Source organism: Rousettus aegyptiacus, unplaced genomic scaffold (genome assembly GCF_014176215.1).
Source record: "Rousettus aegyptiacus isolate mRouAeg1 unplaced genomic scaffold, mRouAeg1.p scaffold_m13_p_6, whole genome shotgun sequence".
In the NCBI taxonomy this organism is placed as follows: Eukaryota; Metazoa; Chordata; class Mammalia; order Chiroptera; family Pteropodidae; genus Rousettus; species Rousettus aegyptiacus.
Window position 1 is genome coordinate 88,596,263 of NW_023416309.1, and position 14,654 is coordinate 88,610,916.

The window sequence follows — 14,654 nt, forward strand, 5'->3', positions numbered from 1 at the left end:
TTTGATTAGAACACACCTTTTTGAGACTTTTTTTCCCTCTTGGAAAGTTTTTTTTTTCCTCCCCCTGCAATGTCTTGTGACCTGGATTGTGTAAACTTACCCCCTGAGAGGGTTTTGTAAATGTTTCAGGGGTGTTCATGAGCATTTTTACATCTGTGTTACAGTCTTTGTTATATAATTTTAACATCTCTTGTCTCAGTGCTGATGTTTGTTGATTGTCCTTTCCTGATCTTCATATGCTGAAGTAATTTTGGATTATATCCTGAGCATTTTTAATATGATTTTATGAGACGCTGGGTCTTGTTTAAATCTGCCAATTTGGCGGTACTTCAGATTCTGGTCTATACCAGTATGCTTCTTCCTGTTTTCAGGGTCCTTAAATAGCTGCTTTATGCATTCCGTTGAGGTTTTTTAGCTGCATTCGGTGGGAAAGACTGAGTGGAAAGAACTTACCTAGAACCTTCCCTCCAAAGGTTTTACATTAGCTTTGTTCTAATAACATTAGCTCCTCACCAGATTTTATGTTCATTTCCTGAGATTTGAACCTCAACTTTAAATCCCAAACCTAAATTAGGTACACAGGCCTTAGTTTGAATTCTAAGTTGAGCTGAGCCCAGCAGAAGCAAAATTCCCTGCTGTCTTCCTGTATCAGTAGGCAGACTTTTTCTAGGCTATTCTTTCAATACGAATTTTAGCTTTATGCAGGAAGTAAAGTTTTAGTCTTAGTTTCAACTATCTTTTTATGGTGGGTCCAAAATTTTTTTTACTATCCCCAAACGAGTGTGAAAGACCCTCACATTAAGCTCTCCGGACACCTGTGGCATCTGACCCACTGGTTTACCTTATCCTGCTTTGCTTTGGCAACTGAGGATTTTCTTTTAAATGTGGCTGTTATTTAAAATAATATTTTGATTTTATATTTATAAGGATTTGTAGCAGAAAAATTTTCAGGTTTTCTTGATCACTGTCTTTTTGAAACAGAAGTACTTTCTATAGCATTTTTCTTTTAAAAATCAGCTGATAAACCCAAAAGAAGATAGGCCCAAATGGGATTTATTGCTGAAATTACTAGAATTTTTTTATATGCATATATACATATTAATGTCCGTAAATGTGTAATTGTTTTCATTACTTGATTCTACATGTTTTAGACTAGAAACTATTATACCTATATTGAATCAGGATTAAGAGTTCCTATTATCTCTGATGACTAGAAAAAAACAGTGTTTTTGCTTTGGAAAAAATATCCTCAGTATACTGAAATTAATACTGGTTTCAAATCATAATTTTCAGATACTGTCGAAGCATAATTTTAAGCTTTGAGGACAAAAATAAACTAACTAAAGAGAACAGGTTTGTGTGGTTGCTTTTCCTTTGTTTGGTGTATTATATTGTCTTGCCGTTTGGTGAAAAATTCAGTAGGAATTAGTTTAGTAGATAAGAGGACTTCCTTTCCTTTTACTCGAAGTGGCTTCTTGTCAGAAACATGTTTTCCCCTTCTTTCTTGCCAGGAATGAGTAGCGACAGTGATATTGAATGTGACACCGAGAATGAGGAGCAGGAAGAGCACACCAGCATGGGCGGATTCAACGACTCTTTCATGGCACAGCCCCCAGATGAAGGTGCAACTCATGATGTCATTTCACAGAAATTAATAAAACCGTCTCTTCTGCTGCTGCTGCTGCTGCTGCTGCTGCTACTCCTGCTTCTCTTGCTTCTATTTCTGCTTCTGCTTCTTCTGCTCTGCTGCTTCTGCTTCTTTTTCTTTTTTAATTATATTTATTTGTGAAACAACATTCTATGGGGTAAACTAACTGGTGAGTACTGAAAAAGTTTGGTAGGTCATTGACTGGTCAGATACCTAATGGATGCTACTTGTTGGAGCGGGGTGGGCAGCCTGCCTTCCATAGAACCTGTGACCTCTAAGAATAGCTTTTTGTATGTGTTGTGAAGTGTTGGTTGGGAGGGACAGGAAAATTTTTACCAGAGACCTATCTGCTAGACAGATTTACTATCTGCTCCTTTATAGAAAAAATTTGCCAACCCTGAGGAGGTTTCATGTGTTTTTTTCTTTTCAGAGAGTTTTGTAGCCTAGCTAATGTAACCTCTTCTGATTTCTTTGAAATGTATTCAGATTATGAAATCATTGATTTTTATTCCCTCTTCCTCCAAAAAAAAAAATAGTCTTAGACAAAAAACTCACCAAGTGAAACCTTCATTGTTAGTATTTTTTGTTATTTTGTTTTAGGTATATAACAATGATTTGATGTATGTGTATATTTCAAAATGATTACCACAGTAAGTTTAGTTAATAACATCCATCACATATTGTTAATATTTTATCCAGAGACCTTAATGATTAATCTGAGCATTCCTTCTCAAGATTTCCTGGAATGATAACATTTTCAGGCTTATGCTGATTTTCAGCTTTATATTTTATGTATTTCCCTAATGTTCCAGTGTCTTTTTCATTACAGAACCAAACGTTTGATGATTTTTAAGTATTGATACTCTTAGTAATTTTCTCTCCTAAAAGAAGCAGCCAAATTTTGAGCAAGTTTTTTGAATGCCGATGGGTTTTCTAGAGATGTTTGCTTGTGCAGTTCCATTGGCTCTGAAATGCATCTTAGGTTTACAAAGTCAGTCTTGATAGTGCACATCATCGTCATTGCCTCGTCTCCCCGGGAGGACCACATGAGCGAGGCAGTGCCCTTCCTCTTCTAATTGTGGATATCTGTTACGCATTTTGTTTTTTCTCTTTTATTTTCCCCCTATGTTTGGTTATACCTGATTTACGTCACAAGTTCTCTGAAGACAGATTTGTTCACAACCTAGCAAATCTTTATCGCTTAAAAAACACACTTGTTAAGGTCATTTAAAAACATAGAAAAGAAAATACCAGTCTTTAAAACATGTTATCTCCTTTTAATTTTTTTTATCTCAGATACGCATTCCAGTTTTCCTGATGGTGAACAAATAGGCCCTGAAGATCTCAGCTTCAATACTGATGAAAACAGAGGAAGGTAATTTTCAAACCAAGAGAACTGATTCGCAAGCTGTCTTGTCCCTGAAATTTGCTGTAGTTGGTGCTCAAATTTGTCACCAGTCAGATTTGGTCTAATTTTTTTCATCATATCTACCTGAAATAGTAATTCTGGAACTTTAGGAAGTAGCTTAATTCTAGGATAAGACATTAGTACATATAAAAAATTAACAGCGTGGGAAGAATTCTGTGTAATGTAAAGGATAACAGTGTGGACCTTAATTTAGTATAATAGTATATTTATAAAGCATTTTGTCTACTATGGTAGAAAGGCAATTGACGGAAAATGTACCTAGACACAGTGCATGCACTCAGTAACCCGCCCAGCATCCATGCTCTTCTGTTTTTGGCTAGATGCTCAGTTGTGTTTAAGTGACCACCCTATATTTTGGGTTTTAATCACAGTTTATAGTTTCATTAGTGCCGGTAGCTTAGTGAATTACAAAATTACTTACACGTAGATTCTGTCCTGTAGATACTTTATGTGAATAACTGAAGTTAACACTAGATTGAATCTCCTCTTTGGAGTATATTGACTGACTAAAATTAACTTTTCTTCTTTGTTCAAGTGCTGGCACACTGATTAATGGCACATAATCTTTCTGTTGTGTGACTTTTACAAAAGTAAGTTTAAATGAATTAAGTTAATGTGGATTCGTTATGTTCCTGGTCATATGAACATATGTAAGATCATTTAAAATTTCATTTTTCTGCCTCTTTCTAAACAACTAAAGTGCAACAAGTATTTTAAAACCCTCTTCTCCTTGGACATTGATTTAAGTGTCACCTATTTAAAGATTTATACATATTGCACAATGGTTTACATGAAACTGGATCGGGTTTACTTTTATACTCAAAATTAGCCCCAAATAATTGCCAAACCTTGCTATTGTGCTCCTGCATTTGTGTTTGAGCTGCTATACTCTTTGTGAAAATTACACTGAAAGTTGACTAAGAGACTATTGAAAAAGCATGAATATATAGACATGTGAGAAGTATCTCATCTGCTTATATTTTACTTAATGAATATTGTTCCCTTTTCCATGTCTAATGTCTTGGTGATCGCTATGATTCACGGTTTGCTTTTGTTCAAAACAGTTTGCACTTTTTGTTAATAAAATGAATTTGAGAAAATATTATGCCTCTGCAATTTATTAAAAGTGGGACAGGAAGCCTCCCTTTTTTCCTATTCATATTGCCTGTATATCAGCAGTCCTCAACCTTTTTTGGCATCGGGGACTGGTGCTGCTATGAGAATCTAATGCCTGATGATCTGAGGTGGAGCCGAGGTGGTGATGCTAGCGCTGGGGAGCGGCTGCAAATACAGATGAAACTGCTCACAGCCCACTGCTCACCTCCTGCTGTGCGGCATGGTTCCTAACAGGCCACTAACAGGTACTTCCCCGGGGTTGGGGATCCCCGCTGTATCTTATAGAGGCTGTTGAGCTCTGTAGACTGTTAGTAAACACATGAGAAAATTAGGAGACTTATTTATATCTCCACAATATGTATGGTCACTTTTTCTCCTTTAATAGTTGGAAATATTCAAGTACTATAGTCTTAAAAGTAAAAATTTAGCATTTGTTTACTAACATGTTAGCATTATTATACTATTGTATAGTTATTTGGTAGTTTATCACGCACTGATCTCAAACATTACTAAGTTCCTTAACATTTTATTTTCTTTTAGATGGGAATGTATTCATGTTTGTTATATTTTGATAAGGTCATATTTTTAATTCAGCTTTCTGTTATCACTACATTGTAATAGTTGATACTGTAATGTAGGAATTTTGTACCTTTAGCATTGAGAGCAACCCATTGTAAAAACTGATTAGATTTTTTAATGAAACACATTGGAATGCATAAACACAAGTGTGATTGATACTTTGAACTCTCACTATGTCCTAGCCATTTCTTGTCCTGTACAGATTTGATCTAGAACTAAATACTTTTCCACATGCCTTTATAATTCTTTTTATTTTCAAAGTACAGAAAACCACATGTGGTTAAGAACTAAGAAGCCTGAGAATAGACTTGTTCAGTTGGGGAAATTTACTTTGTTAAAAGCATGAGTGATCTAATTATCCTCTTGGTTCATTAATCTACATAGAATAGCCCCCTCCCCACACCCACAGTTTTGTTTCTATGGTTTCCATTACCTGCGGTCCAAAAATATTAAATGGAAAATTCCAGAAAGAAACAATTCATAAGTTTTTTGTTGTGTGCTGTTCCGAGTAGCATAATGAAATCTGGTGCCATCCTGTTCTGTCCTGCCAAATGGGAATCATCTCTTTGTCCAGTGTATGTGCTACATGCCAATTAGTTACTTGGCAGCAGTCTCAGTTACCATTCAGTATTATAACGCTTGTGTTCACCCTTATTTTATAATGGCCTCAGAGCACAAGAGTAGCGATGCTGGCTATTCAGAGGTTGCTAAGATCTATAGTAAAATGAAATTTTCACTGTAGTCTGTTTCTATCCATGCAATTGTGAAAAAGGAAAAGAAAATTCGTGCTAGTTTTGCTGTCATACCTAAAATGGCAAAAGTTAGGTCGATGGTACATGATAAGTTCTTAGTTAAGACAAAGACATTAAATTTGTGGATAGAAGACATGAACAGAAAACATGTTCTGATTGATGGCAGCATGTTACACCAGAAAGCATCGAGCCCATTCGAAGACTTCAGGAAGGGATCCCCTGAAATGAGTGACACCAAGTCGGTGATGGTTACACAGACTCGGGAATAGGTTTGGACTGAAAAATTCAAGAATTACTGGAGAGTATTGTTATAATCGTTCTATTTTATTATAGTGATTGTTGTTCATCTCTTACCGTGTCTGATTTATATATTAAACTTTATCATAGGGGCGCATGTAGAAGAAAAAACACAGTATATATAAGGCACTATCTGTGGTTTCAGGCATCCACTGGGGATCTTGGAATATATCCCTTGTGGATAAGGGGGGACTACTGTAAGAGCATTTTGAGGTATCTCTGTCCTTTATTGGGGGGAGTTTTTTAAAATTCTTTTTAATCATAAATGTTCATAAGCTTTGCTCTTATTTTTCAGGACTTTGAGGTTTTTTCAGTCAGTGGATTCCCCAGGTGTAATAGTGATATTTGGATCACAGTACACTTGAATCTCAAGTATTTTTCTGGCTCTCAGATTATGTATTAAAATAAATACAGCTCTAATTTTAGCTGAATGGAGAACTGTTGAGATTCTTTTAAACTGGTGGAATTTGAGTTTATTTGTCAGCAAGACTATTTTTTTTTAATTGTTAACAGCTGTAGGAAAATTCGAAAGTATTGGTTTTTCATACTTGCACAAAATTTTGTAGGGAAAATTATTTGAACTTAATGGCACATTATCTTCTCATGTGTTCTAGGAACCCAGCCCATTTGTAGCATATTTTGACTCAATGATTAAGGATAAAATCTGTCTCTCGAAAAGCAAAAAAAAAAAAAAAAGAAAGAAAGATTCTAAAGAAATGATATTGTTAACTACCCTCCTGGTATAAAATTCTCCATTTTTGTAACTAAAGTTGACAATAGGTTTCACCAAAAAGCAAAAACAAACTCATAGGTAGCTGAAAGGTGAACTGCATACAGCAGGGCTTCAAATAACGTCATTTCGTTCCACATCATTTGTAGGAATTTAACTTTTGTGTATGTCAGTTTGCCTATGGTAAAATTAGTTTCATTGTATGTTGTTTTGCTTAAAGTCACAGAATCTATTGAGCATGTTAAGTGAGGACTGACTGTTCTCAAAAGCAATTCTCCTGTGATGAAGAAAATCATGCCTGTTTTGTTTGGCTCCAACTCACCTCAACTAATGCTGTTTGTGAATTATAGTAGGAAGTATGCAGTGTATACAAATTAACACAGATTGTTTAGGAAAACCTCTGGGGTTCAACTAGCAAGTATCTATTTGGCATTCTCTGTAGGAGCAGACAAACTACTACTGTCCTTGGACCAAGTCCCTATCACTGTCTAGTTTGGTAAAGTTTTATTGGAACTTAGCCACATTTATTCATTTACAGATTGTCAATAGTTGCTCTTGCCCTACAAAGGCAGAGTTCAGTGGCTACTAATGAAACCTGATCCCTGGAGCCTAAGATATTTACTTTCACACCTTTTATAGTTTGCTGACTTCTGCTCTATCATCGATATTAATGGGAATGTCATTTTTTTTTCATTGTAGAAAGCTTAAATTTGAAAAATCATGATTTTTAAGTAAAAAAGAATAAATATTTGATTAGTCGTTTTGTACTTAGTTTTGTGATGGGCAGTTTCTATCCCATTCATTCTATAATAAGCCTAAAAGATCAAAAGATTTCTTCAAAAGATGAAGGACCTGTTAACTTTTTTGTAGTGGGATCTTTGGGAAATGTAATTACTTCCCTTGTTTTTAGCATGTTACATCTAAGTCTGCATTCAGTTTCTCAGAGGCACCAGGCACCCTCAGTTTCCCTCTTCCTTGATGTGGTTTGCTGTGCTAGATTTCAGGTGGCAGTGGGGGAGGGAAAAGTCATAAGAAAGAAGATTCCAGTTACTTTCCCCTCTCCCAATTGTGTGCTCAAGATCTGATCTGCAAGAGGTCTGACACAAATGAGATCTCTCTTGCTTGTAGCTGTCATCACCCACAGTCCATCCAAGGACCAATATTCCCAATCAGTTTCTCTGCTTGTCCTACTTTCTGTACCCTAACAGAGTCCCCACCCCAACCCTTTTTTTCCCAAAAAATCATGTTCCCCCTTTTGCTGAAGAACATAGTTTCTCTTAGTCATTTTTTCCACCATTGCCTTACTCAGTATTTAGTATTTTTATCTTCAGTTCATTCCTAGAAAATTTCTCCTTAATAGTGTTTTTTTCTTGCCTAAGGATATCATAGTAATACTTGCATTATGTACCAGCATATCATTTCTGGACAACTTTGACCAGCTGTATCATTGAATCCTTGAGTAACCATTGAGGTAAGATGGGTTGTCTGTTGTTCATTTGGCAGAAAAACTCGAGATTCACAGAGGTGGTGATTCTTTCAGGGTTTAACACCACTGGCAAGGATGGAACAAATTGCTAGTCTAGTACTTTTTCCAATTTATCACACTTGAACCAAGCCCATCATTTTGATACCTAATAATTAAACCTAAACGTCCTATTTTTTAACTTTTTGAGTTAATTTTAGAGTCACAAAAGACACAAAAATCTTGAGAGAATTCCTGTATACCCATTACCCAGCTTCTCCTTTCAACAATATAACAATGATCAAAACTAAAGTTAGTCTTGTTTACAGTACTGTTAACTACAGAATTTGTTAAGATTTCACCAGTTGTTTTGCTAATGCACTTTTGTTCCAGGATCCAGTCCAGGATACCACATTGCATTCAGTTCTCATGTTTCCTTTGTATCCTCCAGTCTAGGACAGTTCCTCAGTCTTTCTTTGTCTTTCATGACCTTGACATTTTGAAGATAGCCAGTTATAGTTGATCCTTGAACAATGGGTTGAACTGTGTAGATCTGCTTCTCTGTGGATTTTTTCCAATAAATATACACTCAGCTCTTGGTATCCCAGGTTTTTGCATCTGCATATTCATCCAGCCTTGGATCAAAAAGAGTATGCTGACTGTGTGCATTGTTCTGCGCCATTTATATAAGGGACTTGAACATCCATGGATTTTGGTGACTGTGGGGTCCTGGAGCCAATCCCCTGCAGATAACAAGGGATGACTATAGTTAACTTTTGGGGGGAGTCCGAAGTTACATGCATCTTTTCATTCTGTGTGTGGGGTCAGTTCCCCTAACCCCTTGTGTTAGTGAAAGGTCAAATGTATTATATAGAATGTTCCTCTGTTTGGGTTTGTCTGATGTTTTCTCGTATTCATTTGAGATTATGTGTTATTGGGAAGGCACCCATGGAGGTGATATGCCCTTCTGAGTGCATATATCAGGGGCTGTATGATGCAGATATTTACTGTTGACATTAATCTTAATTACTTGGTTAAGGTGTTTTCTGCCAGAAATCCCCACCATTTACTACTTTTCTCTTAGTAATTACTAAATATACTTTGAGATTATGCAGATACTCTCTTTCTACTATTAACCACTAATTTTAGCTCCCCAGAGTGGATCTTGCCTAAGGCAATTATTACTGCAATGTTCTAATGGTGGTTTTCCATTTCCCTGTTTCCTTCTACATTTATTATTAGGATTCTGTAAGGAAAAGTCCCGTATTCTTCATTCATTTTTTTATTCAGCTACTTAAATATCGGTGTATACTCATGGATATTTATTTTATTCTTTGAGTTATGACCCAATACTGTCATTATTGTACAGTTCAGTGCATTCCAGTTTTGACTATTGGAAACTCTTTCAGGTTGGCTCCTGTATCCTTTTGATACGTTCCAGCCTCCTTTCCTCCTCTCCTTCCTCCCTTCCCTTCCCTGACCCCACAAGACCCTCCAGGCTCATCTTGTATTTTCCCTGCTCTCTTTTTGGACAATGGTATTTAGAGACAAAGATTTGGGTGCTAATGAACTTATCGTTACTGGTCCCTCTCAGTGGATAGCATTAGAAATTTATATATAATTTTGCAAACATCTTTTTGATTTCTCTGTGTATCTCTGTATGTATGTATATGTAAATCTATTTGAAGAAGAAAAACCATGTGTCTATATTGACACCTACAATACCAGTTCAACTCCACAGCACTCATTTTAGCCGCCTCTCTCTATTACATCTTTCTCTAACAGCATGGCTCTCACTAGCTATAATATGTTTACATATTATATTATATTTCAGAACTATTGACCTATACCCTTGTGAGAAATTTACTACCTACAGTACAATGTTTTGTATAGTCTTAGTATCATGTCAAAACACTTTCCCAAAGTTATTTAGGTATTAATATTCAGTTACCTTAGTTTCTTCCCTATTCTCTTCAGTGTGATTATGTGGTTCATTTGTAACATAGTTAGATTCATCTGTTACAGTCTGCATTCTCTCGTCCCCCAAACATCCTGGTTGATCTTTTAAATTTACATACATGGTATATACAGTTCTATGGGTTTTGACAGAGTCATGTATCTGCCACCATGGAGAACAGTTCCGTACCCCAAATTCCATTATGGGCAACCACAATCTGTTTCTGTCCCTTTTGTTTTCCAGAGTGTCATATAAAGACTTATACAATATGTAGCCTTTTACTTAGCAAAATGCAGTTAAATTTCATCCATCTTGTGTGTATCAGTACTTAATTCCTTTTTATTGCCGAGTAGTATTGCATTGTATGAATGTACCTCAGTTTATTCATTTACCCATTGAAGGACATTTGGATTATTTCCAGTTTGGGATGATTATGAATTTTATAAACATTTGTGCATAGATTTTTGTGGTGAACACAAGTTTTCATTCTCAAAGGTGATACATGCCTTGGAAAGGGATCGCTGGGTGTGTGATGGATGATTTGGTTGGCCTCTTGGAATATAGCCTCTAAGTGCTTAGAAATTCCTGAGTCTTTGTTATTTTATTGTGGGTCCCGCTAGCTTATGCTAACAAAATGACTCGGGAGGGGAGCTGGCTGTGCTAGAAAGAGTAAATGTGTGATTAGAGGATTGGGGCTCTGAGTCACATGATATAAGTCTGACTCGTTCAGCTTCATTTCCAGTGAGTCAGTCATGTCTACATAATGGAACCCCAGTAAGAACCCAGGACACTGAAGCTCTGATGTGCTTCATTGGTTGGCAGTACTCTGTATTGTCATGCATTGATGTTTCAGGAGGGTAACATGTCCCGGTCACAAGGAAGCTTCACATTGGGACTCTCCTAGACCTCACCTATGTGTCTCCTTTTACCTGGTGCTGAATTATATCCTTATAAAACTGTAATTGTAAGTAAAGTATTTTCCTGAGACCTGTGCGCTATTCTGGGGGGGGGGATTTGTAGCTAACCGGTCAGATATGAGGGTGACCTTGGACACCCAAAATTATAGCTCGTATCTGCAGTCTTGTAGAAGACTTTGCCTATAATCTGTGAAGTTCGATGTTAGAAGTCATTGCACTGAGTCATGTGGTCAGTACGTGCTTCACTTTGTAAGCAACTGCCAGACTTTTCCAGCAGTGAACAGCAACATGAGGCTTCCAGTTAAATCCCATAAAAACTTTGTACTGATTTTTAATTTTAGGCATCCTAACAAGTATGTAGTGATACTCATTTTGCTAATATTTTGCTGAGGATTTTTGCATCCGTACCCACAAGGGATGTTAGTCTGTAGTTTTGTTCTGTCTTCACCTAATTTGATATCGGAATAATGATGGCTAATAAAAGGAATCCTCTTTTTTCCAGAAGAGAATGTATACACTTGGTGGTGCATGTTTGGTAGAATTTATCAGTGAAACCGTCTGGAAGGAGATTTCTTTTTCCTAGTGTGTGCTTTTGCTGTTTACCCTGCTTAGTGTTCTAAGCTCGATTCTATGGTTTGGTGTCCAGGATCATTAATTTTGGAGAATTCTCAGCCATTATTTCTTCTGCCCCATTACCCTTCTCTTCTAGGGTTCTAATTATGCATATGTTAAACGGACACTGCCCCACAGCTCTAATGCGTTCTTTTTTGGGCCTATTTTTTTGTTTTTTTCCTTCACTCTTTTTCTCATATTCTTCCGTTAGGGTAATTTTTATTGGCTTTGTTTACTGATTTTTTTTTTTTTTCTCAGCAATGTAGTCTACTGATTAGCCAGTTGAAGGTAATCATCGTCCCTGTTACAGTATTTTTTGTGCTGGCATTTCTATTTATAGTTTTCATCTTTGCTGAAAATATGATCTTGCGTGTTGTCCACCACTTCCAAACATTAACCATAGTTATTTTAAATTCTCTTGTCAGTTCCAAAATCTGTATTAGGAGAGTCTGGTTCTGATGATCGTTTCATTCTTCAAAATGTTTTTCTTGTTTTCCTGTGCCTTTGTATATTTTGTTTAAAGCAGCACATCTTGTGTAGGACAGTAGTTTGGTGAATAGTTTTTACACTTAAAAATGGGTAGGCCTTTCTGCTGCTTGGACCTTTATTGCAGAGTTTGACTTAATCTAGTTAGGAGTTGTGCTTGGTTTGAGGTTATAGAAACGGCTATGGTTACTTTAGTGGCTTCCTGTTCCTGTGGCAGGCAGTACATCACATTTCTGATTGGAGTTGGATGTCACAGTAGTGTCTCCTCTGACCCTGAGTTCAGAGAGTTAAGTCTTTACATAGTGCCTCAGAGAGTTAAGTCTCTTTGGTTACTTGTTACAGTCCTGTCCTCCCAGGAGTCTGTTCTTGAAAGCTCAACTGGAGGCAGGGGCGGGACCGACATTCTTGGATTAAGCTGCAGTTTTAGATACGATGTCCCAGTTCACAGAGTGTGCATCGAGTGGGCCCAGTGAGACTGCTGCCTCTTCTGCGGTAGGGTGTTCTTCCTTATACCCTTCCTGGGCTGCAGGGACCTTCCACCAGTGCCCTAAGAGTGGCAGTATTTGTGGCCCTTTTACCCCCAAGAGTAACACTTTTGTTCTACTGAGGATGGGGGAAGGGTCTGGTAGGGTTTCTCTTCCTTCCCAAAAGACTGTTGTATTCTCCTGGATCTGCAGCACAGTCGACACTTCTTAGGGCTCTGTCGGGTCTTTTCTGTGAACACCTGATAGCGAGTTGGTGAAGAAAATGCCTGCAGGAGACTGTGGACTCCCGGAAGTTCTGCAGCCCCCAGGACTTCACGCCATCCTACCAGGCTGTACTCTGCCTGGATCAGTTCATCGCTTAGGCTAAGCTGTTCTCCCAGTGCCTGGTTACCGTCACCCTGTGTAAACCGGTGCTGCCGGTGCCTCTGTCCTGCCTGACGCCTGCCCCTCTTTAGATTTTTGACCAGTTGTTTACCACCTCAGCGTTCTGGTGTGTGTGAAAAAAGTCATTTAACGTTAATCTGGCTCCCCCCATTGTAAGGATGGAAGTAATATTCCTTTTAGCTCTATATCCCAGAGCAGAAGCTGGAAGTACTGCGATTTTTAAAAAATATGAAATTGTTTAATTAAAAACATAAGTAATTTTAAAATTAAAATTCAGAAAGTAATGAACCATTTATAATTTTCTATCTGTAAGGAACTTATTGTAATTTCGATAAGATAGTTTAGATAATAGTAAACTGTAAGAGTTTTTTGGGTGGTTTTTTTTTTTTGGATATTCTTTTTAGTCTTTTCATGGTGGTTTTAGATGTCCCCTCATTTACCTCGTTTCCACACCAACTGATAACATGGCTTCATTTATAGAAGTTTTAAAACTGTTTAGTGAGGCTTAAAGGCAAATGGTAACAGCAGTCAGTGTGTAGTTTGTGGGACATAAACTGCATGGACTGCTCTATTTCTAAAAACCCTTTCCTCCGGCTGGCACGTTTAGATTTGTTTTCCTGTTACACAGAGTCCGGCCTTCCATTCCTGCCTCTGCCCAGGGCCCTTGCCCGAGTCCGCGAGGCAGGTAAGTGTGTCTCCTGTGCGTTTAGGAAAGCCTGCTCCATCGGCCTCCCTCCCGTTCTGTTTCATTTGACCTGATGATGCCACAGCAACTCTTGTTGGGCTTCTTTGCCCACCCCTGTTGCTCTAGCCCATAACCCAGTGTCACACCTGGCAGGGACAGCTTTTTCATCTTGGGTTAACTCAAGTTACTCATTTGGAAGATGGTTTCTCCAAATATATGTCAATCCTGAGGGTTTGTCACATTTATTGTTTCCCTGCTCAAGCAGGAGCAGACAAATCAGAATGTGCGTGTGAGGGCCCCAGCAGCACCACGGAGCAGGGCCCAGCATCTGAGCGTTCGTGACTGTTCATGACTGGGGGTCTCACGCAGCCTCATTACGGCTCAGCAGGAGAGGAATGCTAAACTCCGCTGCCCAGAACAACAGTGCTTTCTTACTAATCAACACGTAACAGTTCTGGGTCTCAGAGAGGAACCAGATTTGTCTGAAATATAAGAAAGTCTCTTCCACAAGATCGTTCCTAGGCCAGGCAAAAATAGGTTTTCTAAAGTGTCATAGAAGAGTGTAGGGAAAACTTGAAATCAAAAGAGGACATAAACAGTTAAACCCCTTAGCAATCCAGGCAATCATAGCTGATAATTTGGTAACATGGATAAACTATGAGATTCAAATGATTTCCCTATACCTAGTGGTTTACTTAAATCTTGCTGTGTGCTGTTGCTTCAGAAAGAGATGTTGCTTTTGAACTAGTTATACTGTACTTCAGGGGATTCTTTTTAAGTATAAATACTATTTATTATCAAACTTCCTTTTATTCTCTGCGTTAGCAAACCACTTCAACTATAATTGCGGCAGACTTTCATTTTTCCTCAATTCTTTCAATTCTATATAAAATCGTACTTAGTGCTGAGTGAATTTAGGGAATTGGGAGTTTAAGATTGTTATAACTATGAAATTAATTTTTGGGGACTTAATGGTGGAGAGAGGAGAGTAGCAATGCAGTGTATTAACTAGGTTTACTTGGTTTTCCAGTGTAATTCCATTCCCTTAGCTGCAGGTATCTTGCTGGCTCTCAACTTCACTTCTGTCCCTGACCTTTTCTGTCTCTACTTTCCGT

The 14,654-nt window shown here is 37.7% G+C and overlaps 1 protein-coding gene across 6 annotated transcripts in view; it reads left to right on the forward strand.

Moving 5' to 3' along the window:
- Positions 1-14,654, forward strand: part of TRIM37 (tripartite motif containing 37) — a 103,551-nt gene that overhangs the window by 85,904 nt on the left and 2,993 nt on the right. For 4 of the 6 annotated variants that reach the window (XM_036222845.1, XM_016123066.2, XM_036222847.1 and 1 more), the window contains 3 exons: positions 1,512-1,622; positions 2,945-3,023; positions 3,613-4,179. In XM_036222845.1, the coding sequence (XP_036078738.1) occupies positions 1,512-1,622; positions 2,945-3,023; positions 3,613-3,640 (218 nt within the window). In that variant the 3' untranslated portion in view covers positions 3,641-4,179. Of the gene's footprint in view, positions 1-1,511; positions 1,623-2,944; positions 3,024-3,612; positions 4,180-14,654 lie in introns of those variants that run through there. The other 2 variants (XM_036222844.1, XM_016123068.2) reach the window with 1 other exon arrangement.